Raw genomic sequence first — 27,051 nt, forward strand, 5'->3', positions numbered from 1 at the left:
TTGAGTGGAGGCGAGCCACAGTTGGGTTGAAAGATTTGTTTTTATTTTCACTTTCTTGATTCTTTAACGGATGTTTTTTAAAGTTTACAGATTAAAAAAATCATAATATACATATTCAAGTTATACGCTTGGAATGACTCATAAATCTGTTTGGCAGCATAGATCATTTATTGTCCAGGAAACAATCAGCTGTGCATTTGTAACCATTTCCCTGTACCAATTTTTTAAGAATTAACTGAAAATGCAAGCAAAGTGTAAATCTTTCACGGGCCCTGGTCCTTCACCTCCGTCTGGAAGCCACGGCGGCCCTCCACACGGCCGCCCCCTGGCCCAGGGTGATCCCTGCAGGGAAGGAGTCCAGCTCCAGCAGCGGGGGAAGGTCTTTGGCCGCCAAATGGGTCTCCATGGTGGTCCTGATGCTGGAAGATAACAGCTGTTAGCGGCCGTCCAAACACACACACACACACACACACACACACACCACCCTGCGTAGCCCTCTGCCTGGCTGCAGCCTCCACCTCAACACCCTTTGCCCTGACAGATGGCGGCTCCTGAGGGTCAGAAGGTCAGAGACCTCCAGGGGTGAAGAGGAGAAGGAGGACAATCAAGGGATTCCTTCAAACTCCTCAACCACTTCGAACTCTGCGTGTCTGTGTGTGTGTGTGTGTGTGTGTGTGTGTGTGTATGTATGTGTGTGCGTGTGTGTGTGATGAACATTTGGAAGTCTGACAAGTATCTATCTGTCCCTCTATCTTCTTCCTCTCCTTTGGTCTTTTCCCTTCAGGAGTCATCACAGCGAATCAACCTTCTCCATCTAACCCTCTTCTCTGGATCCTCCTCTCTCACACCAACTACCTTCATATCTTCTCTCACTACATCCATAAAGCTTCTCTCTGGTCTTCCTCTAGACCTCTAATTCCAGCAATTCTCTTCACCTCTTTTCCACACTCTCCTACGCTCTGGACTGTTGACCCTAAGTACCTGAAATCCTCCAGCTTCTTGATCTCCACTCCCTGTAGCCTCACCGTTCCACCCGAGTTCCTCTCGTTCACACACATATATTCTGTCTTGCTGCGACTAACTTTCATTCCTCTCCTTTCCAGAGCATACCTCCACCTCTCTAGATGTTCCTCAACCTGTTTTCTGCTCTCACTACAGATCACAATGTCATCTGCAAACATCATGGTCCATGGGGATTCCTGTCTAACCTCATCTGTCAGCCTGTCCATCACCATTGCGAACAAGAAGGGGCTCAGAGCTGATCCCTGATGGAGTCCCACCTCCACCTTGAACTTCTCTGTTACCCCTACAGCACACCGTACCAGTGTCTCACAGCGAGCATACATGTCCTGCACCAGTCTAACATACTTCTCTGCCATTCCAGACTTCCTCATACAATACCAGAGCTCCTCTCTTGGCACCCTGTCATATGCTTTTTCTAGACACAGCCACTAACAACACTGAGCATCACACCTTCAATTTCCAGTTTCAGACTCATAAGTCTATCTGACATTCTTTTCACCTCTAGGACGTTCCTAACAAACTCCTCCTTCAAGATAACTCCTACTCCATTTCTCTTCTTGTCAGTACCATAATAGTACAACTTAAAGCTGCTCCTGAGCTTCTAGCCTTACTACCTTTCCACCTTCCACCTTCCTTCTCTGCATCATGTCGACCAACTCTCTACCTTTTCCTGTCACAGTCCCGATATTCAAAGTCCCTCCTCTCAGTCCCAGACTCGTTCCTTTCCTCTTCTCACTCTGCTTCCAAACACTTCTTCCCCGTCTCCTTCTTTGACCCACAGCAGCCCAGTTGCCATTGGTTCCCTGTAGGTCATCGGTACCAATGGTGGTCGTAGTTAACCCGGGCCTCCACCGATCCGGTATGATCTGGTTATTATGGTTGATTCGTATGTTTGGTTTTGGCAAAAGTTTGACACCGTTTGTCCCTCTATCTATCTATCTGTCCACCCCTCTATCCAAACATCTATCTCTGGAGGAGGTAAGTGTAGAGCCCAGAGGAGGTCCGAGTGAGGAACCCGTCCAGGTGTCCTCTCGTTCTTACTCCCAGTGCGGCCCGTAGCCTTGGTCCGTCGCCACGGCAACGCCGGCCTTCAGCCACAGGATCTGGTGGAGCTCCAGACAGAAGGAGTCCACGTCCGTGACGGCGAGGAAGGCGGACAGCTGCTTCCTCTCCTCAACGCTCATCTCCTTCTGGAACTCAGGAGGAAGGAGGGGGAACACCTCCTAGAACACACACACACACACACACACACGGTAACACTGTAACACACACATTAACACACACACCGACACACACTGTCATGCAGAAGGTCTGTCACCTGCTTGGTGCTGAGCAGCAGCTCTGACTTCCAGCAGGTGAGCAGCTTCCAGGTGAAGACGGCGTTCTCCAGCCGGGCGCCGTCCAGAGCCTGCGAGCACAGGAACCCTCGCTCAGCCGTCCTCCAGGAGACGGAGGACCGGCCGGAGGGGACGTTACCTTGGCGACGGCGTGGGAGATCTGCCGGCTCATGCGCAGGACCCGGGTGAGGAAGTTCAGCAGGCCGTCCCCGGGATCCCCGCCGGTCCTCCCCAGGAAGCGCAGGCCGATCTCCACCGCGGAGACGGCGCCGCAGGCGTCGGCGTAGGAGGTCAGCGCCGCCCGCATGGCGTCGCCGGCCGAGCCCTTCAGCGCCGTCTGGACAGGAAGTGAAGCTGAGTGTTTCCCCTCGCTCTTTTGGGAACTTGTTTCGGGGCCTCCGGAGGCCATACCTGAGGGATCTGACCCCGGACCTCGTCCAGGACCGCGGAGAAGTCCTGCAGGTGGCGGCTCAGGTGGCGGGCCGGGTCCTGGGGACGGGGACAAAGGGGGCGGGGTTATAGTCAGGGGGCGGGGTTAGAGGCAGGGGGCGGGGTTAGAGGCTCACCGCTCGGATGACGGGCTTCCCCGCGAGGAAGCGGCGGCGCAGCTGCTTCTGGATGGCGGGCAGGTCGAAGGTGTGGCCCGTCTCCTGGCCCTTCTTCAGGGTGTAGTGGCAGCAGGTCAGCACCAGGGGCAGCAGCGACCTCTCCGGGTCGCACAGCACCAGCTGGCCCTCCGAGACCCTCTCCAGGGGGACGCCAAAGTCGCTGCGAGGTCGAACGGGATTAGATGTCGGGAAGAAGAGCTGGGGATAGAGGTACCAGAAGGTACCAGAAGGTACCGTAGGGTACCGGAGGGGGTACCTGTCCTCCCGGACGCTCGCCGTCCTCGCCGCCCGCACCAGCTGGTTGTGGGTCTCCGACAGGAAGTCCACCAGTGCTCGCAGACACGAGCCTGCGCCCCGACGGCTCGGCGTCAGGAAGTCCCCGGAGCTGTCCCGGGTCACTTCCTGTCCGCAGAGGTTCAGGTCCACGCCCAGGTCTGCGGCTGATCACACGCTCACGGTCATAACGCCGTAACATCTCCGAAGCTCACGTCCGGCGCGCTCCTCACCGTAGTTGGCGATCTCCGCCCGGAGGTTGTTCCACACCCACAGGAAGGTCTCCACCCTCTGCTCCAGCTGCTTCCTCAGGTAGCCTGGAGAACACCAACGTCAGGTCGGGAGTTTCGTCTCGCCCGACGGCGCCGTCACGTACCTTCAGGTAGTCTCCGCAACCGCTGGTCGATGGTCCGGGCGCCGCTGTCCTCCATCAGGGGGAACGCCCGCACCAGGTCCAACTGCAGGGCCGCCAGCTCGGGAAGGTGGCGGAGCTGCTTCACGCAGGGGATCTGGAGACCAAACCGGAGAACCACGATGAGATGTGGGTAGGGACCTCCTGGTACCGGCCATATTGACGTTCGCTCGCCTTTCTGATGAAGAGCTCCAGCAGGGGCAGGTCGCGGCGTTGTTGTCCCACCAGCACACGGAACCGTTCCACCGTCATGACGTCCGGCGGCGTCCAGAAGGACGAGCGGTCCGTGGGGCAGCTGGAGGGAAGAGACAGCAGCTCCCCGGGGTCGCCTTCTAGAACCCTCATCAGGGGGCTTCCTGCCAGGCCTTCGTCAGCGCTGATCAGCTCCCGGGCCTCCGCAAGGTTCTTCTGGAGGTCCTGGAAGCACATCAACGCCATAATGCTAGTGCTATATCAGTGAACTACAATGCTAGCAGAATGTCAGCGTGAAATAATGCTAACGGGATGTTCCTGTGAAATATTGCTCGTGTTATGCTAGTGTGAAATAATGCTGACGCTATAGCAGTGTAACATAATGCTAACGCTATGTTAATGGGAAATAATGCCAGTGCTACATCAGTTGAAAACAATGCTAGCAGAATGTCAGCGTGAACTAATGCTAACGGGATGTTCCTGTGAAATATTGCTCATGTTATGCTGGTGTGAAATAATGCTAACGTTGGGTGAGTGTGAAATAATGCTGACGCTATAGCAGTGTAACATAATGCTAACGCTATGTTAATGGGAAATAATGCCAGTGCTATATCAGTTGAAAACAATGCTAGCAAAATGTCAGCGTGAAATAATGCTAATGGGAAGTTCCTGTGAAATATTGCTCATGTTATGCTAGTGTGAAATAATGCTAACGGGATGTCACTGTGAAATAATGCTGACGCTATATCAGTGTAACATAATGCTAACGCTATATTAATGGGAAATAATGCCAGTGCTATGTCAGTTGAAAACAATGCTAGCAGAATGTTGGTGTGAAATAATGCTAACCCTATATCAATGTAATATAATGCCAATGCTATGTTAGTGTGAAACAATGCTAACGCTATATGAGTGTAAAATAATGCTAAAAGAATGTTGGTGGGAACTCATGCCTTACGTCATATCCGTGTAAAACAATGCTAACACCATGTCACTGTGGAACATCGCTAATGCTATACCAGTGTGAAATCATGCTGACAAAATATTAGTATGAGCTAAGGTTGATGCTGAATCAGTGCAAAATATTGCCACAAAAACTGTCAGTGAAAAACTAAAGTTGGCAATAATTTGAAATTCTGCTACCACTATTTTAAACTAAAAACAGCACCAAGTTCATGCAAAATAAAGCTAATGCTCAGCCAGTGGTAAAACAAAGGCTAACTCTATTGCATTGCGAAATAGCAATAACCCTACTAGAAAATAAAGCTAATGCTAAGTCTCTCTAAAACAGCCATCATTATGTCTCCGTGAGCTCAAGCTAACAACAAGCTAATGATTAGTACCATAACACTCGCTCCTACCTGCGCCACCACAGGGCCGATGGCCGACTGACAGACCAGCTTCTCCCACTGGTCCCGCCCCGCTCGTGAGGAAAGGTCAGGGGTCGCCATGCGGGAACCTTCAACGACGTCCGGCAAAGAAGACTCAGCACCTTCGCGTCCGGAGAAGACGCGGCGCTGAACGTCCACGGCACTCACCTGCACAGGCCCGCAGGACCAGGTGGACCGTCAGCGCCGCATCGTCCAGGTTCAGACCCAAACTCTTCTTCAGCACCATCAGGTCCTTCTCAAGGTGTTCCCACAGGAAGGAGTGAATGTTCGCGGGCCGCGGGTGGATCATGAGTCCGACTCCCTGGAAGGAAACATCACCGTGGAGCTAACCGGGGCTGGTTAACCTCACGTTTGGACGATGACGACGACGTTAAACCTACTTGTTCAATTTTGAAAACTAATGTCAGAGGTCAGAACAAAAGAAGTCTTGTTAGCTTTAGCGGTTTGTTAGGATTAGCATCTGGTTAGGTTGGGCAACTCGGCAGGTTTAGATCACTGTTAGCTGTGGTGACTTCTTATGTTTACTGACTCGTTACTGTAGTGACTTCTTATGTTTACTGACCCGTTACTGTAGTGACTTCTTCTGTTTACTGACTCATTAGCTGTAGTGACTTCTTATGTTTACTGACTCATTAGCTCTAGTGACTTCTTTTGTTTACTGACTTTTTAACTGTAGTGACTTCTTCTGTTTACTGACTCGTTAGCTGTAGTGACTTCTTCTGTTTACTGACTCGTTAGCTGTAGTGACTTCTTAGGTTTACTGACTTTTTAGGTTTAGCCACCTCTAAGGTTAAGCTGCTAGTTAGGGGGAGTGACTTGTCAGATTTAGTGACTCATTAGTGTCCAGAGACTCTCAGGGTTGAGGGTTGACTTGAGACCGCTGACCTGGCGGCTCCCCAGGGAGCCTTGCAGCAGGGCCAAGTGAGTCAGCAGCCGCAGGACGCAGGACTCCACCATGGTCATCTGTCTCTCGGGGGCCTCGGACCTGGGACCAGGATTCCCGAGAACGTGGCCCCTCCGGGTGTGATCCCTGTCAGAGAAGCCCGGTGAAGTCAAACACAAGAGCAACAGGAGAAAGACACAGCCGAACACCGAAGAAGAGGTAGCTACCCCCGGTTGGTCTGCTGGGAGAACCCTGCAACCGCCTGGTGGTTGACTCCGCCCACTGGTGAGCCGCAGTCCGGGCAGCGGGATTGGACCACGGGTCGCCCACACTGCGGAGAACAGAACTCTTCAGAACTTTGCCCTCTGGCTACTCCGTGGTAATGTTTCGAAGGCACTCGGTTCCACCGGGTCGTTCCTGGGCTCCAGGCATTTCTTGTACCGTTCCCTCTGAGTTTGCGCTTGTCCACTTCCCTTTCTCAGCTAGTCTATTAGCCTCTAATTTTCAGGGCAATTGGTTGATGTTTTTGAAATTTTACGTAATACTTTCACCACACTAATTTGGAAAGAATTTATTTCTGATTTTTTGAGCCACCGAAGGATGCGTCAAACACAGACAGGGGACGGTACTTCACGGACCGACCCGGTGGGATCAGCTCATAGACGGATCGCACCTCTCCCACGAAGCATATGTGTCCATTGGGACAACCTGAGAAAGACAGGAAAGACCTTATTGATTATGGATAATTAATAGTGGAGACAAAGCATGGTACCCACAGTACTGCTCTACCTTCCCCTCTCTGGTAGCACAGTACCCACAGTACTGCTCTACCTTCCCCTCTCTGGTAGCACAGTACCAACAGTACTGCTCTACCTTCCCCTTCCCCTCTCTAGTAGTACAGTACTACTCTACCTTCCCCTCTCTGGTATTACAATGCCCACAGTACTGCTCTACCTTCCCCTCTCTGGTAGCACAGTACCCACAGTACTGCTCTACCTTCCCCTCTCTGGTAGCACAGTACCAACAGTACTGCTCTACCTTCCCCTTCCCCTCTCTAGTAGTACAGTACTACTCTACCTTCCCCTCTCTGGTATTACAATGCCCACAGTACTGCTCTACCCTCCCCTCTCTGGTAGTACAATACCCACAGTACTTCTCTACCTTCCCCTCTCTGGTAGTACAATACCCACAGTACTGCTATACCTTCCCCTTCCCCTCTCTGGTAGTACAGTACTACTCTACCTTCCCCACTCTGGTATTACAATGCCCACAGTACTGCTCTACCCTCCCCTCTCTGGCAGTACAATGCCCACAGTACTGCTCTACCCTCCCCTCTCTGGTAGCACAGTACTCACAGCACTGCTTTACTGCATCTCTCTGGCGGTAAAGTACTCAAACCCCTCTTTATCTTCCTCTCTGGTAGTAAAGTACAAAGAGTACTGTTTTACCTTCCTCTGGGGTGGTAAAGTACTCACAGCACTGCTTTAAATTAGCATTCTTTCAAGGAATACTCACAGTACTCCCTTAAGTTGCCCTCGCTCGTCAACCACTGGCGGGCCTCTTGACTTCGATCATCAGGCATGGTGGGCAGGAAGTAATCCTAAAGCATGCACACACACACACACAGATTTCAGAAACTAATGAGCGCCCGTAGGCAGACCATGTGATTGTTTTACATCCAATTGGACCGATGTTTATCTGCACAAGAAGTATTTCTTTTAGTTTTCATCTTTCTTTTCCCTTGTGTGTGCTAAACCCAGCGGGGCCACATGGGGTTCTGCTACCTTGACGCTCTGAGGCCGGAAGGCGATCTGCTGCAACGGAGCCAGCAGGCGAGTCCCACAGAGCAGCAGCGAGTCCAGATGGACCAGCAACTCCAGGACGATTTGCTTCACATCGGTACCGCCGGAGTCCACCTTGAGGTCGGACCCCTGCCCTCCGACCTGGTTCACCAGGAGCGCCTCGCAGAACTCCTTCAGCTCCTTCGCTCCTGTGTTCTTCAGCAGGTCCTTGAGCAGAGCGACCTCCTGGACACCGACGAGGAAAAAAAAAGGAGATGGTTAAAACCGGTCGAAGGCGACGAACGCTCTTCGTGTTTCGCCCGCTACCTTCGGAGAAGGATGCATGACGGCATCGGTGGATCTGTAGCGGCAGGTGATCCGGCTAAACAGGACCAGGACCAGGAGGCCCGTCTGAGAGCCCGTCAGCTTCTGTGGAGAAAATACGCAGATCCTTCACAAAAAAGGGTCAATTTCAAATATTCCCGTGGCCTCGGGACCCTCAGGACAGTCCGGATTCGTTCCGGACCAAATCAATGGCCCCAAAGGTCGCGTGGCTTGAGAAGAAGCTCAGACCGACCTGGATTTCTGTCGCCAACTTCTGCGGTTTGCTGTGCAGCAGAACCTGGACCACGGCGTCCCGCAGGGTCCGGTATGGCGTCCCAAGGCAGAGGAACGGGTCCATCTTGGTCACCACAGTCCTCTGAAAAGTTCCGGAAGAACGTTGGTCACCCGAGCCAATCCCGACTGAGAGGCGGGGCTTAACCTGGCAGCTGTCAATCATGTGACTGAGAAGGTGGCTGGTTTGCCCGAGCAGGAGAACGTGGAGCGTGAAGGAACCAGGCTGACCTGCAGCTGGAGGAGGTTCGGTGGGAAGATCCACCTCCTGGAGGTCTGGCTGAGCAGGAACAGGATCCGGTCCTGGCTGGAGACCCGGTGCAGGACTCGCAGCAGGAACACTCGCTGCCAGTCGTTCCTGCCGGACTCGAGCAGAACCTTCACCTGCTGCATGTACTCACACACCTCCGCTGAACACACACACACACACACACACACACACACACACGGTGAGCACTACTGATAATACTCATTATAACAATACAACAATAATTGTACTAAATGTTTTGTGCTACAACCAAACCATGTTTTATTTTTATTACAACCACAACTACTTTTTACTATTTTATATTATTATTATTAAAAATACAATAAACACTATTACTGTACTTATTGGTCATAGTAATAATAGTAATAAGACAAAATACAACAAGAAATACTATTGAAAATCACAATGTACACTTCAACTCCTAGAAGTACCATACTTTTAGCAATATATGTTATTCTTATTACTATTATGATTATGATAATTATTATTACTTTTAAAACTACCAATACTAGTCCTCTTAATGGCCGCAGTAATGATAATGATACATACTTACATTAGTACAACTATAATGCTACGAAGTAAAAACAAGACAGGTTGGATTGTTATAACAATAAACAAAATACTAGGGTTACTACTCATGATAGTACTCATAAAAACACTGCACACTTTTAGTACTACAAGTACTGTCCTACTAGCAATGCATGTTATTCTTATTGCTATTATTATAAAATGACCAACACTACATATTGGTACACTTCATAACCTGATGATAGTGATAAATACTTGTATTACTACAACCGCGGGTACCGCTGCTACTACAACTACAAGTAAAACTACAACAATTGTAATAAAAAATTGGTTGAAGTACTACTAATACTAATGTAACCACTACTACTACTACTAGTAAGACTAGAGCTCTTGTTAATACTACTATAACGAGTACTATTATCATAATAATAATGATAAATACTTCTACGACCGCCCCTGGTGCTACTAGCCACTACCTACTTGCCACTACCTACTAGCTACTTGCTACTATCTACTAGCTACTAGCCACTAGCTACTTGCCACTAGCTACTAGCTACTATCTACTAGCCACTAGCTACTATCTACTAGCTACTAGCCACTAGCTACTAGCTACTATCTACTAGCCACTAGCCACTAGCTACTAGCCGCTAGCTACAAGCCACTATCTACTATCTACTATCTACTAGCTACTAGCTACAAACAAGGCCAGTCATGTGGGTGAAGGTGTGGTGGGCGGAGCTTCCTGAGACGCACCCCCCGGCTCGCCGCTCGCCAACATGTCCGCCGCTCTGCTCAGACAGATCCTCAGCCTGGCGGCGTGGAGCAGGAACTCCGCCGGCTCCTCCAGCCGGTCCGGGACCTGCTTCTGGACCGTCCGGCTCAGGAACCGGATCTCGGCCTGGAGCCGGTCCTTGACGCCGGCGTTCTCATCCCTGGCCTCGGCGACCAGGAGGCAGTCCTGCGGGGGGTCAGGGGTCAGGGGTCAGGGGGTCAGGGCCGGAACCGAAGGTGGGAACGCCGCCCCAGGGGTCTTACCTGGAAGCAGTTGACAAAGAGGATGTACAGTTCGGTGTGGTCACCCGGGTCCAGCACGTTCTCCTTCAGGTCCTTCAGGTACGTCTGGATGTGAGCCTTCACCTGCGTGAAGCTGATGGAGGAACCATGCTGATCACCTTGAGGTCCAGACTTTGAGGTACAGGACTTGTATGGCAGTACTTGCGTAAAAGTACTCCAGATGCTCGCTCACCTGTGCTGCAGCAGAAGTTTGGGCAGCACCGACCGAACCACCGGACTGCCGTCCACGCACTCCCGGAAGGGCGTGAGCTGGCGGGTCCGGTACTCTTGACCTACATGACCATGTGGACGATCACATCATGCACTTGCCCCTTGACCCTGCAGGGGCGGCGGGGCGTGCGACTCACCGTTGGCGGAGACGAGCAAGGAGAACAGCAGCTCCACCAGGGCCTCCTCTGGTTGCCGATCCTCCGACAGGCAGAACTGGGACACCACCTCCAGGAAGAAGGAGTTGCAGTGGCTCCGGAGTGCTTCCTGCTGCTGCAGTGCCGCCCTGAGCCGGGAGAAGGAGCTTTAATTCACCGGAACAAATCTGGACATGGGTTGATGAGATGTTTGGAAGGAGCATCACTGCTGTGCTTTCAGGTGAAGGAAGTTCAGAGGACTTCTGAAGAACCGATTACTTCCAGTCTGAGGTCACCTGGCGCTCTCGGAAATAACTGGCACGAAGTCGTCGGGAATGTTGGTGCGGCACTTCGGGCAGGACCGCTGGGGAGCGTTCTGGAACCACTTCTGGAGGCACTGCAGGCAGAAGATGTGGCCGCAGGGCAGGCCGGACGGATCCGACAGCTCCAGAAAACATATCAGGCAAGAGATGCCGAACCTTGGTGGAGAGAAGATGCCAGTGAGGAACCGGAGTGCCGCCGCCCAACTCGACTCGGTTCACGAGCAACCGGACCTGAGTTGCCCGCTTAAGGACTCGTTGTGGAGCTTGTCGAGGATGCGGATCAAATGGTTCAACGTCGCCACGCTTTGGAAGTCTAGCGCCTCCTGCAGCATCTGCAAGGAGAACCGGGAGAAGAAGGAGGGCCTGGGTGTTGGTGTTGGTGAGGTCCATCACAACTACTCCTGGCGAGGAGGTCGGGAACGAGCTAAGAAACCTTTGTTTCCAAAAGTGTCCGATGTTCTTCTACGTCAACAGACTGAAGAAGTCGTTTGCAAAGTTCAGAAGTCAACCGGAGACGTTGGCACTTACCTTTAGGAGGAGGTTGCAGTGTTTCAGAGCTGATGTCTTCATCTTCACGTCGACATTTGAAATGACGTTCTGGACGTAAGCTGAGATGACCAGGATCCCGTCCCACAGGGACCTGAGCGGAGAACCCGGGCCGTCAGCAGAACCGGCGGACACATAAACCCGACGCCAGCGCCCGCGGTGGTCTGTGACGGGTCTCACCTGAAGGTGTCCAGATGTTGCCGGCAACCGGGCCCGCAGAGGGACCGGTACTTCTGAGCGAAGGCCCGGTCCAGGCAGGGCTGCAGGAGCTCCACCTGCCGCACCAAGGAGTCACATTCAGGCAGCGAGGTGACGGGAAGGAGCTTCATCTGTTCCAAGCAGATACCGAGAGCCAGGACATCTTCCACCTGCAGAAGGAGAGTGGACTGTCACCGCAGACCGGGTCCAGGACCCCCTCGAGTCCAGGGGAGGAATCTAGTCTGGGGTTTTGAGTGGAGCTCGCTGGTTGAAACTGTCCAGGAGTCCCAGGGAGGAGACCAACAGTGTGTTTGGTCAATGTACTCACGTTGGAGAAGGTGCGGCAAACATCTCGCTGCTTCATGTCAGCTTTGATGAAGAGCATACAACCCCAAAGATGGACATACCATTTCTCCGGGCTCGATGTCGGAGCTGCACCGCAGGACGTCGGCGGCGAGGCGGGGCTGCAGCAAGAAGATGTGACTCAGGGTCTCCAGCCTGGACGTGAAATGCTTGGCGGCGGCCGTCACCCAGGCCAAAGAGAACTCCACGGACGGTTCCACGCCGCAAGAGCGCCGGAGCTCCGAGATGCAGCCCATCATGGCCCTGGTGGACACCTGCGCCACAGCCGGGGGGGAACATTTCAAGGGTGCAGGTTCTGAAGGTCATCCGGCAAGAGCAGAAACCTCCGTACCTGAAGTTCCTCGGTGGTCTGGAACTTCAGAGAAAGAAGGAAGTCCTGGATGTAGAGGCGGCTGTAGGCCGAGCGGTCCGTGTCCGACAGGCGGGCCAGGTGGCGATGTAGCCTGCTGGAGGTGAAGGCGCTGACAAACTGGAGAATCCTCTCCCTGCAGCCGGCGCTCGTCACTGAGGGGACGTCAGAAGAGGTCACGGGTATGAAATCGCGCTAAAGCTACGGATCTAAGAGGAGAAGATCCAGGACCGACCGGGGACGAATTCGGTTTCTTCCCACAGCTTTTCCAGGTGCGTCCTGAAGAGCCAGCTGAATGGGGCAGCGCAGGGATTTTCCTCGCCGTCCAACAGGAAGTAGTGCTGCACAGGAACCTCCCGGTCCTCACTGGACACATCAAGATGTTGGCTTCAATCTGCAGGCTAAACCTCGTTCCAGTTCAGTGCCAACTCCACTCAGGATCTCTGGGGATGTTAGTTTACGGCCCACCATCCCAGGTCCCGACCCGAAATCACCACGGTGACAAGGTTAGCATTAGCGCAGCAACACGTGCTTCTTTTAGTGAGATTAGCCTGAGCTAAATCCCCGCTATCGCAGCAGTTTGGCCTCCGGGCCGACGGTACCTTTCGAAGGTCACGTGACTCGGCAACGCGATGATACCTCGGGAGGTGGAGAGGCGTCAGGTCTAAACTCTGCGGGTCGGCCAGGATGTCCAGCCACATCGTCCTCAGGCCCGGACTCGGCCCGTCCTCACACAGCATGTTCAGGTTGCCGTACCGGTCCAGAACCTCCAGCATGTGAACCAAGATGGGGGTGACGGCGGCCTGCAGGCGGCGCCACAGGGTGTGTCTGAGGAGGAAAGGCAGCACAAGAAGACCCGAGGATCAGAACGAGGATCAGAACTTTCGGTGGTTCTGACAGAGTCAGATGTCACTTCCAACAATTCCAGAGAGGAAGCATCTAGAAAAGGGGTCGGCAACTCTTCCATCTTTACGCTGCGGCTCCGAGCGGCTCGGGAAAATTAATTATGAATATTGAATTGAAGTGTATTTCATTTGTGTTAATTCCTTTTTTTAACTTTTAGTTCTAAGTTGGAAGATTATTGTGATCTTGAAATATTGAATAAAATTATCATTTTTCGCCGCTCAAAATAACTCCCGGAAGCCGGTAAAGTCCCGATTTGCAGAAGTTCAGGAGCAGAAGTCCCTTAAACCAGGTAAAATAAATATTTATGAAGATATTAGGCAAATATTTATTTTTTATTGTTTACTGACACAGTGATTTTTTTCTTGATTTATTTTTAAAATTCAGGTCAAGGCTCCGCTTCACGCTCTGAAAGCCCAAAGCTCAAAATGAGCTCATGACATAAATAAAATTTAATTTTCTCCGTAATTTTGTGAATATCAGAAGCAACACACTTGTTTATACAAAGTGTAAAGGTAATAAAAAGCAACTTATACAGCAGTGCCTTTATTTTGGACGTCAAAAAGCAATTGCGGCTCCCAGTGTTTTCTGAGTAAACCGGGTCCAAATGGCTCTTCGGGTGTTACGAGTTGTCGACCCCTGATCTAGAAAGCTAACACCGTTAGCGACACCGAGTCCTCGGCCCACCGCTCATCTCGGTGCTAAGCTAATCTTCACGATGCTACTCGCGTGTCATCGCGCTCCTTACGATTCCTCTTGCGTCCAAACAACCTGGAGGCTTCCTTACCTCAGCGTCCCGCCCTCCTGCAGCGCCTGAAGCTTCTTGGCCTCCACGCTCGCCCAGTCCTTCGGCGAGAACATGCTCTCCTCTCGCTGCGCTAAGGCCTTAGCTAGCCGGCTCAGCAGCGCCGTCTGGAAACCGGCTGGCGGAGAAGAGAAAAAGCGAAAGAACTGCGATCACTCTTGAGAAGGGGGCTACCGTAAGGCGGGGGAAGGTGCGAATGGGGCGCACCTGCCGGGGCCTCGGGGCCCAGCAGGACCAGGAGCACGTGGATCCTCGACAGGCTCCGCGGCGTCAGGCCGTCCGGGTCCCTCAGCAGGCCCACCGCCTTCTGGATGCAGGACAGCACCAGAGACAGCCGGTGGAGGTGGACCTTCTCCGCCTGGAGGGGGCGGCGACACGAAAAGGCATCACGGACCGCGGCGGCCGAAGGGTCGGGCGAGGGACTTCGAAGGAACTCACCTTTTTCCCGACTTCTTGCTCCCTGTCCCCGTCTACGGTTAGCGGCCTCTCCGCTAACGGCTCGCTAATCTCGCCGGCTGCCTGATCGGCGCAAGAGGTCGCCTTCCAAGTTCCCCGCCGCGGTTCTCCTGAGGAGGAACCGGGTTAACGAGCCGCAATCCTGACGCTACTTCCAAGACGGCGACAGAAACATCCAGCGAGGAACGATTCTAAGCCGAAAGTACAACCGTAACGTGCGGAAGGGATGATGGACGGGAGGTCCAGAAGTACCGGGTTCACCAGGGCTCAGCAGGTCGCTGATCAAGGTTCCGCAGAAGTCCAGCAGGTTGAGGCTCATCTCCTCGGAGTCCCTCAGGTCGTCGACGTGCACCGACCGCCAGACGCCTCGGAGAGAAAACAGTGACTCTTCAGGATGCGGGCGATGCCGTTTGAAAGTGTCTTCTTCAGGGGAAAGTTCAAGGCATTTGCTGGTTATTTTCTACACAACGTTCCTCCACTGATCTCTGGAAACAAAGTCCGGGTCCTCCAGTCTCGCCCGCCTCCGGGCCATTTGGTACCAACCTCCTTGAAAGCCGATGTACTGAGATCGGCTCTGGATCCTGGAGACCTTGAGGATGAAGATGACCCAGCAGGGCCGGTTCTCCTGGGACATCAGGTTCATGCCGCAGTACCTGCAGGAAGAGAGGGTCAGAAAACGTCGAGGCCACGCTATCGCTCCGATCGACCGAACCCCACTTGGCCGAGGCGACGAGCTCAGCGCTGCACCGGGACTCCTCCAGGTCCATCTGGATCAACAGGATGCGACGTCCGCGGTCCGAAGCCCGGAGGAAGTCCCTGACCCAGAGGAGACGGCAAGCGTCAAAAGACCTTTTTAAGGAACGTCAGGAGACGATAAACTCCGGACAACTCCATCCCAGCCTCGGACCACGAGCACTTAGAGCCTGGACGTGGAGAGCAGCGCACCTCATCTTGCCGGAGAAGGAGACCTCGGTGTCAAACTGGTGGAGGGACAGCAGGAGGACGAGGTCGGCGTGAAGCCCGAGGGTCTGAGCCACCGCCCTGACATCCGACCTGGTCAGCAAGCTGGAGAAGGTGGTTATCTGGACAGAAAGCGGACGGTGACGTCAAGGTACGGCGCTAAGAAAGCACACGGGAGGCGGAGTCGCAGGCATACCTCCAGGAACGAGGCGGAACCCGGGTCGTTGCGGAGTACGTCTTGCAGGAGACTGCGGAAAGAGTGGTGATGCTGCCGGTCGAAGTAGAGCCTCTGGAGTTTATCTTTCTCGTGCTTGGAAAGATCCGAGTACTTCAGCCTCATCACGGCGTCCGGAGTGGCGCAGTTCAGCAGCAGAACTTTGGCTAATCGGAGGACTCGGTTTTCTTCATCTTCCCCCGCGGACCCGACGCCTGCCTCGGCCTTTCCGTCCCCGGACGGTTCTTCAGGGGAGTTTCCAAACGCCGCGGCGTCATACCGTCGCCGGACCTCCGGCGGTTCATCCTTCGGTTCATCCGCGGGAGGTTCTCGTTCCTCCTTGTCTTTGACTTCTCTCTTTTCCAGCGCCTGCAGGAGGGCGCTGGCGCAAGCGTCGCTGTGGAAGCCGACGAAAACGTCCGTCGGCCTGAACTCTCCCGCGGCTTTGCCGCAGAACAACTCGACCCACTCCCTGAGCTTCTGGAGAACCCTGCGCTGCCACGGTTCCAGATCGGTGCCGCGGTCCACCCTGTGTTTTTCAAGCCTGTTGATCAGCGGGACGGGGAACTGTTCGTAGACCTTCTTCTGGTCCTCCACCACCACCAGTCGGAAGTCCGGGTGGACTCGACATTTGACCCTGTGGGAGCCGAGGCCCAGGTCGACGTACTGCTGCTCGCCGAGGTAAACGTAGTACTGGTTCAAGGCGTCGTAGAGGCTTTCGTACAGGTTTTGCATGTTCAGCAGGATGACGGTGCGCCCGGTCTCCATGCAGGTCTTCACCCTGTTCACGTTGCGGCAGATCTGGGCGTACTCCTGGTCTTTCGGGAATCCCGAGCCGAAGACGATTTCCGGGGCCGGGTAGTCTCCTTTGGCAAAGATCTGTTGCTGGAGGAAATGGAGAGCCGCGTTGTTGGTGGTCAGCAAGAGGAGGTAGCGGCACTCCTGGCGGGCGCCGTGGTCGAGGTTGCTTTTCACCATCTGCACGGTGGTCGGTCTGGGAGTGTCCGCGAGGCCTCGGAGCATGTCTCGGAAAAAGGAGACGCAGTCGAACTCCTCCGGCTGGCCGCCGAAGTTGCGCAGGATGGCTTCGACCAGCTGCTCGCCGCTCGGCTCCCGTTGCGAGGACTTCGCCGTGGCGAAAATCATTTTGACCAGGCCGTAGTAATCCCTGAGCCCAAAGAACTGATTCTTCGAGGTCTCTTCACAGATCTTGAGGAAGGCCTTCGCCAAAGGTGGGAAGAGGTGTTTGATTTTCAGGAGAACTTGGCTGGAAGACAAGCAGATCCCCTTGGCGGTCTCCACGAGGTCGTCCTCACTCGGATCCCATCGCGACACGAAGATGCCTCTGTTCATCTTGGCCGGGTCCAGAGCCCAGTTGGAGATGCCGACGAAGCCGACCTTCTTGTGCGGGTCCGGCTCGTCGTCGTCGACGCAGCCGTCCTCCAGCAAAGGGTGAAGGGTCTTCAGGGGCATCTGCGGAGAGTCTTCGGCCAATCCGATCTCGTCGAGCACCACCACGGACACGTACTCCCGCGTGTTCTTGTCTTTCTGAAAGCGAGCGCAGTTCTTGAAGGTCCCTATGATCCCCTCGGGACTCGAGTGAGGACTGCACTGGAAGGAGACCATGTGGACCTCCTTGAGCTTCCGGAACTGCTCGCAGCGAGAGTGCTGGCCCTGCATGGCGTCGGCGACGACCGCCTTAGCCAGGGACTTGGAGCTGCCGGGCTTTCCGACCAGGAAGAGAGGGATCCTGAGCTCGATGCAGATCACCATGAGAAAGACGTTCTCCTTCAGGGCTACGTTTTTGGCAACGGTCTCTCTTGTCTGTATGTTCTTAAGGAAGAAGTCCTGACAAGCCGAGATCACTTCCTGCAGTTTATCCGGGGAGTTTAGGGGGGCCGGAAAGTGTGGACAAACAGCGGACAGGAACTCCCTCTTGGCCAGCAGCGACGGGTAGTAACAGACTCCGACCGCGAGGACCAGGCACATCAAGGTTCTCCGTCGGTCGTCGAGCCGGGAGTGATCCTTGAAAACAACCTCGCCGTGCCGGTAGGACCAAACCAGCACCGCCATCGACCTCTCCACATCCCTGAGACTGACAAAACTGCATTCGTCTTTTCTGCTGCGCATGTGTCTCTGGGAGGCTGCCAGAACATCTGAAATGATGCCCTCGAAGGACTCGGGCAGGCGGTGGTCTTCCACCGTCTTCCGTACGATCTGTCGGATGTAGGAATGCTCCGTGGAGTTACTGAGCTGACCGAAGTCCCACACCAGGGAGGCCATGCTCGGGGGCAGAGGATGGACCCTGTAAACCAGTCGTCTCAAGGGTACGTTACCGAGCCGGTCGGCGGTCTGGTCCGCCCTCACCCTGTACCCCAGTCCCGCGCGCTCCAAGCGTTCCACCATCTCCGGCGAGTGCTTCCTGTAGGGGTTGCACGCCGCTACGATTTTCAAGCCGCTGCTTTTCAGAGGGATCCCTTTCGCCGACCGGTCGCAGAGGATCTCCTTGATGGCGAATACGGCCTCGGTGGTGTTGGCCTCATCCAGGAACAAGACGGTGTCCAGTTGGTGCGTTCTGAGGTTCCTCTCCGCCAGCGCGTCGGCCGCCTTCACCTTTCTGTAGATCATCTCTGCTGTCGTCCCGCCGTGGACTTTGACGAGGACCATGTTCTCCACGGGCCTTCGCTGCCTCTGAAGCGCGCAAAGGAAACGGACCAGCCGGGTTTTCCCGCAGCCGGTCTCGCCCATGACGACCACGGGGATTCCACACCGGAACCTCATGTGTATGGCCAGCATCTTCATCACGTTGTCAGCGGTGAGCTCGTAGGTCGGGTCCGGATCGTAATCGCTGCTGATCCCGTCCACCGAGCCCACGACCGAGGAAACCCTCCTGATTTTGTCCGGCCTCGGCAAGCCGTCGAAGTCCTCCGTCAGAGAAATCCTTTGCCGTTCCAAACCTTCGAACAGCCTCTGCGACATTACGTTTCGGATCAGGACCTCGTGGCTCTTCGCATCCACGGCGTCGAGCGAGTTCCTGTTCTTTTTCACGTGGAAGCCGAGGAAGGACATGGAGAATCTGTCCGCGTTGAAGAAAATGTAGGGGTGGGACTCGTTTTCCCAGCGCTTGCGGACCGTCAGACTGTCGGAGAGGTCCTCCCCGGTACCGCTATCCAGGCGCAGCAAGGGACTTTCGTCCGAGGTGTTCAGAGAGGGCGAGGCGAAATCCCTCGCCATCAGAACCATGAAACGGACGATGAAGCCCTTGAAACCGGGGAGATGGTCCGCAAGAAAGTCGGGGTTGCAGAACATGGAGTTCTCGCAGTCCTTGAGTTGCACATCGAGGAACCGGGAGAAGTGCTTCAGCTCGGACCAGGATGGATCGGGCATACCGCAGTGGTCCAGCAAGCACCTCAGACAGTCTCCGTGGTCGCCCGCGGAGGTTCCCCTCTTATACTTAAAGCGATCCAGACTCCGGTTGTCCTCGTACAGCTTTAGGTACCGGTAGGGTCTCTGAATCCCTTCGCTGTCAAACTCGTGCCGGTCGATCAGCGGATCGATATCCTGGACCTGCTGCCCCTCGGCCAGCAACCGCCTCACCTGATTTGGTGATCTGCAGCAGACGGTGGGCAGGACATCGAGGAGCCCGAGCTTGGTCTGCGGGAACAAATCACAGGATCTGAGTCTTCCATCCCTTTCCGTTTTGCCACAGGCCAGAAAAAAAGGGGTCTTTTCGCTTTAACCGTGATCTCTAACTTCGCCCTGTTCCGATCGACATTTCAGAGCTAAGAAGGTCCAAACGACAGAGATGGGGACACTTGACGGGACTCGAGCCAACAGGGAGTTCAGTTTCTGGAGACTCTTGGAACCTGACTGTCAGCTCTGCTCCCCGAGTGGACGCCGAGGGGAAGATGACAAAATGGATGCCGGAAGCAAAAGAGGCCCCGGGACATCTTGTCCACTACTAGCAGTGAACCCTACAACGTCCTGTCGAGGCGGCGTCAGACTCCAGCCGGGTTCCTACTTTGTCCTTCAACTTTTCCAATCTGCCGATTTGAGCCTACCTGATTCGGCCGCCCCTGAGGGGGCGGGTTCGTCCTCAGAACCTCGACCGTGACCAAGTGGGCCACGTTCCGTCTCCACAGAACGCCACGGCTGTCAGCCAAACAGCCCAGAACCAGCAGACTGAACAGGATCTCCTCCAGACCCGAGCGGACCTGGGGAGTGTCCGAAAAAGGGCGACGGTAAGAACCTAGCGAGCGCCTCGACGGGCAAGGAGGCTCGTGGACTCACCCCCGCGGTGTCCAGGTGCAGAAGAACAGACTGTTGTCCTTCCAGTCTCTCGGCCAGAACCCCGACCAGAGAGTCTGCGTCGACGGACGGCTCGTTCAGTCTGATCCGGACGAGTCTCCCCGACGGACATCCCTCGCGAAACTTCTCAAACAGACGATCGACGAACAGAGATTTTCCTGAAAGGCAGAAGAGACGGAAGGCCAATGAGACTCTGCTCATCTTGGTCCAAGCAGGGTTGACAACACGGGACTGTCAGAACGGGACTATCTATGCGGAGTCTGCCATGACGGGACGACAGAAACATTTGGAGGACAAAAAAAGTAGTATGTCAGAACTCCGAGGTGGAGAGCATACCCACTGCTGGACGTGTGGACGACACCGCCCAGGTGGAGCAGCGCCTGGGGGAAACCTGGCTGACGGGAGTTTGCGCGAATGCCTTTGTGAAGTGGTAGACCAGGTATTTCCTGGTAGTCTCCGCGGACACGTAGACTCCGGCCAGCACCTTGTCAGCGCTGAACAGTGAAGGCACGTATCTGCCCTGGTGCTCGACCGGACTGACCACCACCAAGCGGTACCGGGGGTCGGCGCTTCTGGCGAGGTGGTCGAAGCGCTCCCCGAGCGCCACGCTGACGTTGTATCCCAGCAGCCCCGGATTGACCAAACAGTGGATCTTCTGACAGTTCTGTCCGGAGCCTCCTCTGAGGGCCCGGAGCAGGAAGATCTCCGCCTCCTCCTGGGACGTCTCCTCCCTGCAGATGAGGATCTCGTCGGCGGAAGGCAAAGGTTCTCCCGGAGTCTGCGCGTAAAACGACAAGACGGTGGTAAAAATCTCAGCGCCGGCACAAAGCACCAGGTTGGGTCTTCCCTCCTTGATCGCTTGGGGAAGGTTCCGGATCACGCCCCGGGGGTTCATGGCCGAAAGGCGCGAGAGGAACCGGCCCAGCGTCGATACATCCAAGTACTCCTTCAAGAAATGAGGCATGTCGTCCTTGAAGCGCCTCCAGACGTCCTCCACGCTGAGCTCCGTCTCCTCGTCTCCACGGGAGGACGACCCCGTCCTGTTGTCGTGGGCCCGGGCGGAAGCGTACGCCGCCCTGACCTCAGCTAGCGTGCAGGACGGCTTCACGGGGAACAGCAGGTTCCAAAATGGCTGAGGAGCGGTGACGTTCTGCAAGCACACTCTGCATACCCACTGGCACAGGAACACCATTTGCTCCGAGGTGTAGAAGTTCAACGGGCCGTGCTCCAGACGCATCCGGGCCACGAACGAGCACCAGTCCTTCTGACAGGCCTCCATGGAGCGGGCGAGGCTTCGCAGCTGCTCCGTCACCTCGCCGAGAAGCTTGATCTCTTTATTCCCCAGGGACAGGAAGTGGACTCGTATGCACGGCTGCTGCTCCGGGCGGCACTGGACTTGAGCGCTCCAGTTCCTGAACAGGATGTTTCCAGATGTTTGCATCTGGAGGAGGGCCACGCCAACTCTCTGAACTCCTTCAAAGACCTGCAGAACATTTGGCACATTGTTGACACAACTAGAACATCCGAGATGTTCCTTTGAAAGTTACGTGGAGCGGACAGATGTTCCGACGGTACCAAAACGTGCACCACGCCTGAAGCAAGCCAGGGTTTTGGTTTCCGGGGTACCGCAGGGAACGTCGGGTTTCGGTCGCATTCGGCACCACCCACCTCAGAGAACCTTCTGACTTGCTCCTTGCTCTGCTCCCCTTTGGACGACAACAGCATCAGCTTGTTCTGCAGCTCCACAAGCTCCTCCAGCCCGTAGCGCTTCTCCTGGCGCCCCTCCATCACGTGGACGCTCACCACATTCTGCAAACATCGCTGCCGACACCACAAGAACCTTCAGGATGCTAGCAGGTAGCTGGCAGCTTTTTAGACACCACAACACACCACAAGACACCACAAGATACCAAAAGATACCACAAGATACCAAAAGACACCACAAGACACCACAAGACACTGCAAGATACCACCAGACACCAGGAGAACCTTCAGGATGCTCGCAGCTAGCTGGCAGCTTTTTAGACACCACAAGACACCACAAGATACCACAAGATACCACAAGATACCACAAGACACCACAAGACACCACAAGACACCAAAAGACACCAAAAGACACCACAAGACACCACAAGATACCACAAGACACCACAAGACACTGCAAGATACCACCAGACACCAGGAGAACCTTCAGGATGCTTGCAGCTAGCTGGCAGCTTTTTAGACACCACAAGACACCACAAGATACCACAAGACACCACAAGACACCACAAGACACCACAAGACACCACAAGATACCACAAGATACCACAAGACACCACAAGACACTGCAACATACCACCAGACACCAGGAGAACCTTCAGGATGCTTGCGGCTAGCTGGCAGCTTTTTAGACACCACAAGATACCACAAGACACCACAAGATACCACAAGACACCACAAGACACCACAAGACACCACAAGATACCACAAGACACCAAAAGACACCAAAAGACACCACAAGACACCACAAGATACCACAAGACACCACAAGACACCACAAGATACCACAAGACACAACAAGACACCAAAAGACACAACAAGACACCAAAAGACACCAAAAGACACCACAAGACACCCGAAGACACCACAAGACACAACAAGACACCACAAGACACCACAAGATACCACAAGACACCACAAGACACCACAAGATACCACAAGACACCAAAAGACACCACAAGACACCACAAGACACAACAAGACACCACAAGACACCACAAGATACCACAAGACACCACAAGATACCACAAGACACCAAAAGACACCACAAGACACCACAAGACACTGCAAGATACCACAAGACACCAAGAGAACCTTCAAGATGTTAGCAGCTAGCTGTCAGCTTTTTAGATAGCATCTGACTGGCTTCTGGACCAACCCCTGGGGCTTGAGGTTCAGGACTCAGCCTTAATTATGCAAATCAAGCATGGACACGCCTGCCTTCCTGTCTCACTGGAGCTACTCTTCTACTTGCAAGAAGAACCTGAGATGAACCGTGGCCGAGAAGGCGGTCGACGGTCTGAGCGCAGAGCGGAGATCCCTGCCCTGCGCTGATCCTGCACTTCGGCGAGGAGGTAGAACATCATGACTCAGAGCTTCGTCCTCCACCTACCTTCTCGGTCCCCCCGACGGTACATCTGATGAGGTAGACCCCGCCGGCATTGATGGACGACGCCAGCGACAGCGAGCTCTGCTCCACCGAGCCGTGGGTTTCCCTCAGGCCTTTCAGCCACGGCAGGAGGCGGTTAGACTCTCGCTAGAAGGAGATGAAGAACATGGGGAGAACCGAGGCGGTAGAACCTGGAGGGTGAGAAGATGGTTTGGAGGAGGAGTCCCTACCAGGCGGAGGTGCAGCTGGGGGTTCCTGGTCTGGGCGTCCCAAACCTGCCCGGCAAACTTGAGGAACACCTTCAGGTTGGCGTCGGGGGGGAGGAAGTACAGCAAGGGGGCGTAGCCCGTGATGGCGTCCTGGAAGGAGGCCACCTGGTCGATCTCCATGTCGTTCTTGCCGGCGGAGATGATGGCGAGGTCCACGAAGACCTTCACGTCGCTCATGGCTGCCGAGGGGGAAGAAGAGGATGAGGAGGACGAGCCGGGCGACACTCGGACGAGCTCTCTGAGGGGAGGAGGACTCACTCTTGAGGTTCTCCTGGACCCAGCGGACCAGAACCCGGCAGGACAGGAGCTCCTCCAGGCTGGAGGTCTTCTCCCTGCTGACGTGGGCCAGGAGGCGTCCGGCTCCACGCAGCTCCTCGCCGATGGAATCCACAACCTTCTGCTTGAAGGCCTGCTCCTCCTGAGGGCAGACACAAGAGAAGCTAGAACGCTATCACTCATTCATTCGTTCATTCTTTCACTTGTTCATTTACTCACTTGTTCATTCATTCATTTGTTCATTCATTCACTCATCCACAAATTCATTACTCTTTCATTCACATTCATTCATCCACTCATTTATTCACTCATTCATTTATCCACACATTCATTCATTCCCTCACACACTCATTCATTCATCCACTTGTTCATTTTCCACTCATTCACTAATTCATCCACTCACTCATTCATTCACTCACACACTCATTAATCCAGTCACTAATTCACTCACTCATTCATCCAAATCATTAACTTTCATCCATTCATTCATTCATTCGTCCGTTCATTCCCTTATTCATTCATTCATCCACTCATTCATCCATTCACACATTCATTTATTCACACATTCATTCATTCATTCATCCATTCACTAGTTAATTCATACATCCACACATTCATTCACTCATTCATTCATTCACTAATTCATTCACTCATTCATCATCTCCTTACAGGGCCAAAGGGGGCGGAGCCAATCCCAATTATCCATGAGGAAAGGGGCGGGCCTAACACGGACGGGTCACCTGTCAATCATCCACCCAGGGAGAACACGGAGAGCCCAGAAGGAGAAGGTGGACTTGGTGGTTCTACGTTCTACCACCTTCTCCAAGTCGGTTCATATTTTGCTCTCCAGATGTTCTCCTGTGGGTTCTCCTGCCTGGAGTCTCCACCCACCAGCTGGCGCAGAGGTCTGATCTCCTGGAAGTCTCCTGAGAGCTGCATCCACTCCGCCGTCCTCAAGATGGCGGATGCCGCCGCCGCCGCCTCCCGCAGCCGCCGGTACTCCCGGATCTGCTCCAGCCGCGGGTTCACCCAGGTCTCCTCGGCGTCGAGCGCACGGGACGCCAAAAGAAGCTCCGCCTCCACCCGCTGCCAGTCGCCCGCGTCCTCCAGGACCTGCTCCACCTCCTGAAAGGTGGCGGTGGCGTCGGCGAGGCGGTGAGCGAGGCGGAGGTACTCTGACATCAGCGGCGCCCAGATGTGGTGATGGACATGTGTGAGGGGAAGGTGGGCGGGGCCTGTGGAGCCCGCCGCCGCCGCCGCCCGCCTGCCCCAGGACTCCAGGACCAGGCCGCTGTCGTAAAACTGGTGCATCTCGGAAGCCATTGCGAGGATTTGGGCGCCGACCCGGTACCGGAGGATGACGGGGGGGGCCGCGGCCCTCTGGTACCCGTCCTGCAGGGGCCGGACCTGGACCAGCTGGCTAAGGGGCAGCGCATGGACGTCGGCGCCGTGCTCCGCCTCCAGGGCCGCCATCTCCGGCGCTGCGGACCGGAAGGCCAACCACAACAGTCACGGGGATTGCTATGCTAATGCTAATGCTAACGCTAATGCTGATGCTAGGTCTTTTCGATTTCCCTTACCTGAGATGCTCTCGGCGACCTTCGCCATCATCTTCCCCACAACAGTCACGGGGATTGCTATGCTAACGCTAATGCTAACGCTAATGCTAACGCTAATGCTAACGCTAATGCTAATGCTAGGTCTTTCCGATCTCCCTTACCTGAGATGCTCTCGGCGACCTTCGCCATCATCTTCACCAGCGCGTCCATCTGCTCCTTGCGCAGCAGGAAGGCGTCCAGCTCCGACTCCCTGCAGGCCAGGACCTGCGCCATGTGGACGGGACCGTCGGCGGAGGGGTGGAGCTTCTTATCTGCACCCGATCAGCGCACAGAGGACCGTCAATTCTCCGATAATCACCATCACGTCCATTAATCAATGCAATGGAGGACAAGGAGGGTCCGTACGCTGCAGGTGGAGCCTCTTGAAGACCTCCTGGTGCTTCAGGAGCTTCTGAAGGTTCCCCAGGGTCACGTGACCTTCCAGCAGCGCCTCCGTCAGGGCCTTCATGCAGGCCTGGCCTCTCTCCAGGGCGGCCAGCGCCTGCCGGGACAGCCGGCCCGCCCACCAGCTCCCTGCGGGTCGAGAAGGTGGAGGAGAACGTTCTGAACCTTCACCTCCGACCTTCTCCAGGACCAACGCCAGCGTTTGAAAACGGTGTGGAAATAATCCGGTTTCAGCAAAGTCAGGTTTAACCCGTCTGACGTTCATCTGACGTCATTAATCCCACGATTTAATATTATTAACTCGCTGACCCAAATTCTAATGTTAATCTGAAGTCAATAAACCAACACTCTGATGGTAATCTGATGTCAGTAATCCCACGTTCTAGCATTATCTCAAACTCCTAAATCCCACGTTCCAATGTTAATCTGACCTCAATAATCCCATGCTCTAACATTTCTTCCAACTCAATAATCCCACGCTCTAACGTTAATCTGAAGTCAATAAACCAACATTCTAATTTTACGTCACTAATCCCACGCTAATCTGACATCAACAATCCCACATTCTAACATTTCTTCCAACTCAATAATCCTAGACTCTAACAATAATCTGACGTCAATAATCCCATGCTCTAACGTTACTTCGAAATCAGTAATCCCCCAGTTTAACGATAATCTGTCATCAGTAATCCAAAATGCAAACGCGAATCTGACATCAACAATCCCACGTTCTAACATTTCTTCCAACTCATTAATCCTAGGCTCTAACAATAATCTGAAATCAATAATCCCATGCTCTAACGTTAAATTGAAGTCAATAAACCAATGTTCTTATGTTAATCTGATGTCGGTAATCCCACGTTCTAATATTACTTCCAACTCACCAATTTTATACCCTAGCGTTAATCTGACGTCAATAATCTCAGCATTTTAACATTTAGAACTCGTTAATCCAACATTCTACTGCTACTTGGAGCCCATTAATCCCAGATTCTAATATGAATCTGATGTCAGTAATCCCATGTTCTCATGTCACATGACAAAGAACTTTAATCCGACATGTCCTCATGTTGATCTGACATCAACGAGCCCTCCCTCTGATCTAAATCTGAATTTGTTCATCTCAAATCCAGACGTGGATTCTCATTCTGACTTTGCATCGATAATCCAACAATTTCATCTCAATCTGACTTTGTTA

General features: G+C 54.0%; 1 protein-coding gene across 1 annotated transcript; it reads right to left on the minus strand.

Annotated features, from left to right (window-relative positions):
- Positions 1-150: 150 nt before the first annotated feature.
- Positions 151-25,682, minus strand: rnf213b (ring finger protein 213b). The gene is made up of 49 exons (XM_086139515.1): positions 25,571-25,682; positions 24,742-25,331; positions 23,833-23,992; positions 23,536-23,753; positions 23,309-23,452; positions 21,823-21,975; positions 20,491-21,637; positions 20,137-20,312; positions 19,908-20,060; positions 15,829-19,500; positions 15,618-15,754; positions 15,390-15,488; positions 15,216-15,325; positions 14,925-15,038; positions 14,655-14,782; positions 14,424-14,574; positions 14,199-14,334; positions 13,148-13,336; positions 12,744-12,874; positions 12,491-12,663; positions 12,204-12,413; positions 11,779-11,966; positions 11,581-11,692; positions 11,284-11,384; positions 11,026-11,208; positions 10,733-10,878; positions 10,558-10,657; positions 10,347-10,458; positions 10,065-10,269; positions 8,747-8,925; positions 8,478-8,600; positions 8,228-8,329; positions 7,904-8,146; positions 7,635-7,719; positions 6,793-6,827; positions 6,347-6,450; positions 6,122-6,266; positions 5,384-5,537; positions 5,207-5,304; positions 3,828-4,070; positions 3,618-3,750; positions 3,475-3,558; positions 3,225-3,408; positions 2,927-3,128; positions 2,772-2,849; positions 2,500-2,697; positions 2,342-2,431; positions 2,065-2,246; positions 151-419 (listed from the first exon to the last, which is right to left on the minus strand). The coding sequence occupies exons 1-49, from the start codon at positions 25,680-25,682 to the stop codon at positions 281-283; spliced, it is 12,051 nt and encodes a 4,016-aa protein (XP_085995641.1). The 3' UTR covers positions 151-280.
- Positions 25,683-27,051: the final 1,369 nt, after the last annotated feature.

Source organism: Fistularia commersonii, chromosome 32 (assembly GCF_037954325.1).
Source record: "Fistularia commersonii isolate RoL2024-O1a breed Wild chromosome 32, RoL_Fcom_v1.0, whole genome shotgun sequence".
In the NCBI taxonomy this organism is placed as follows: Eukaryota; Metazoa; Chordata; class Actinopteri; order Syngnathiformes; family Fistulariidae; genus Fistularia; species Fistularia commersonii.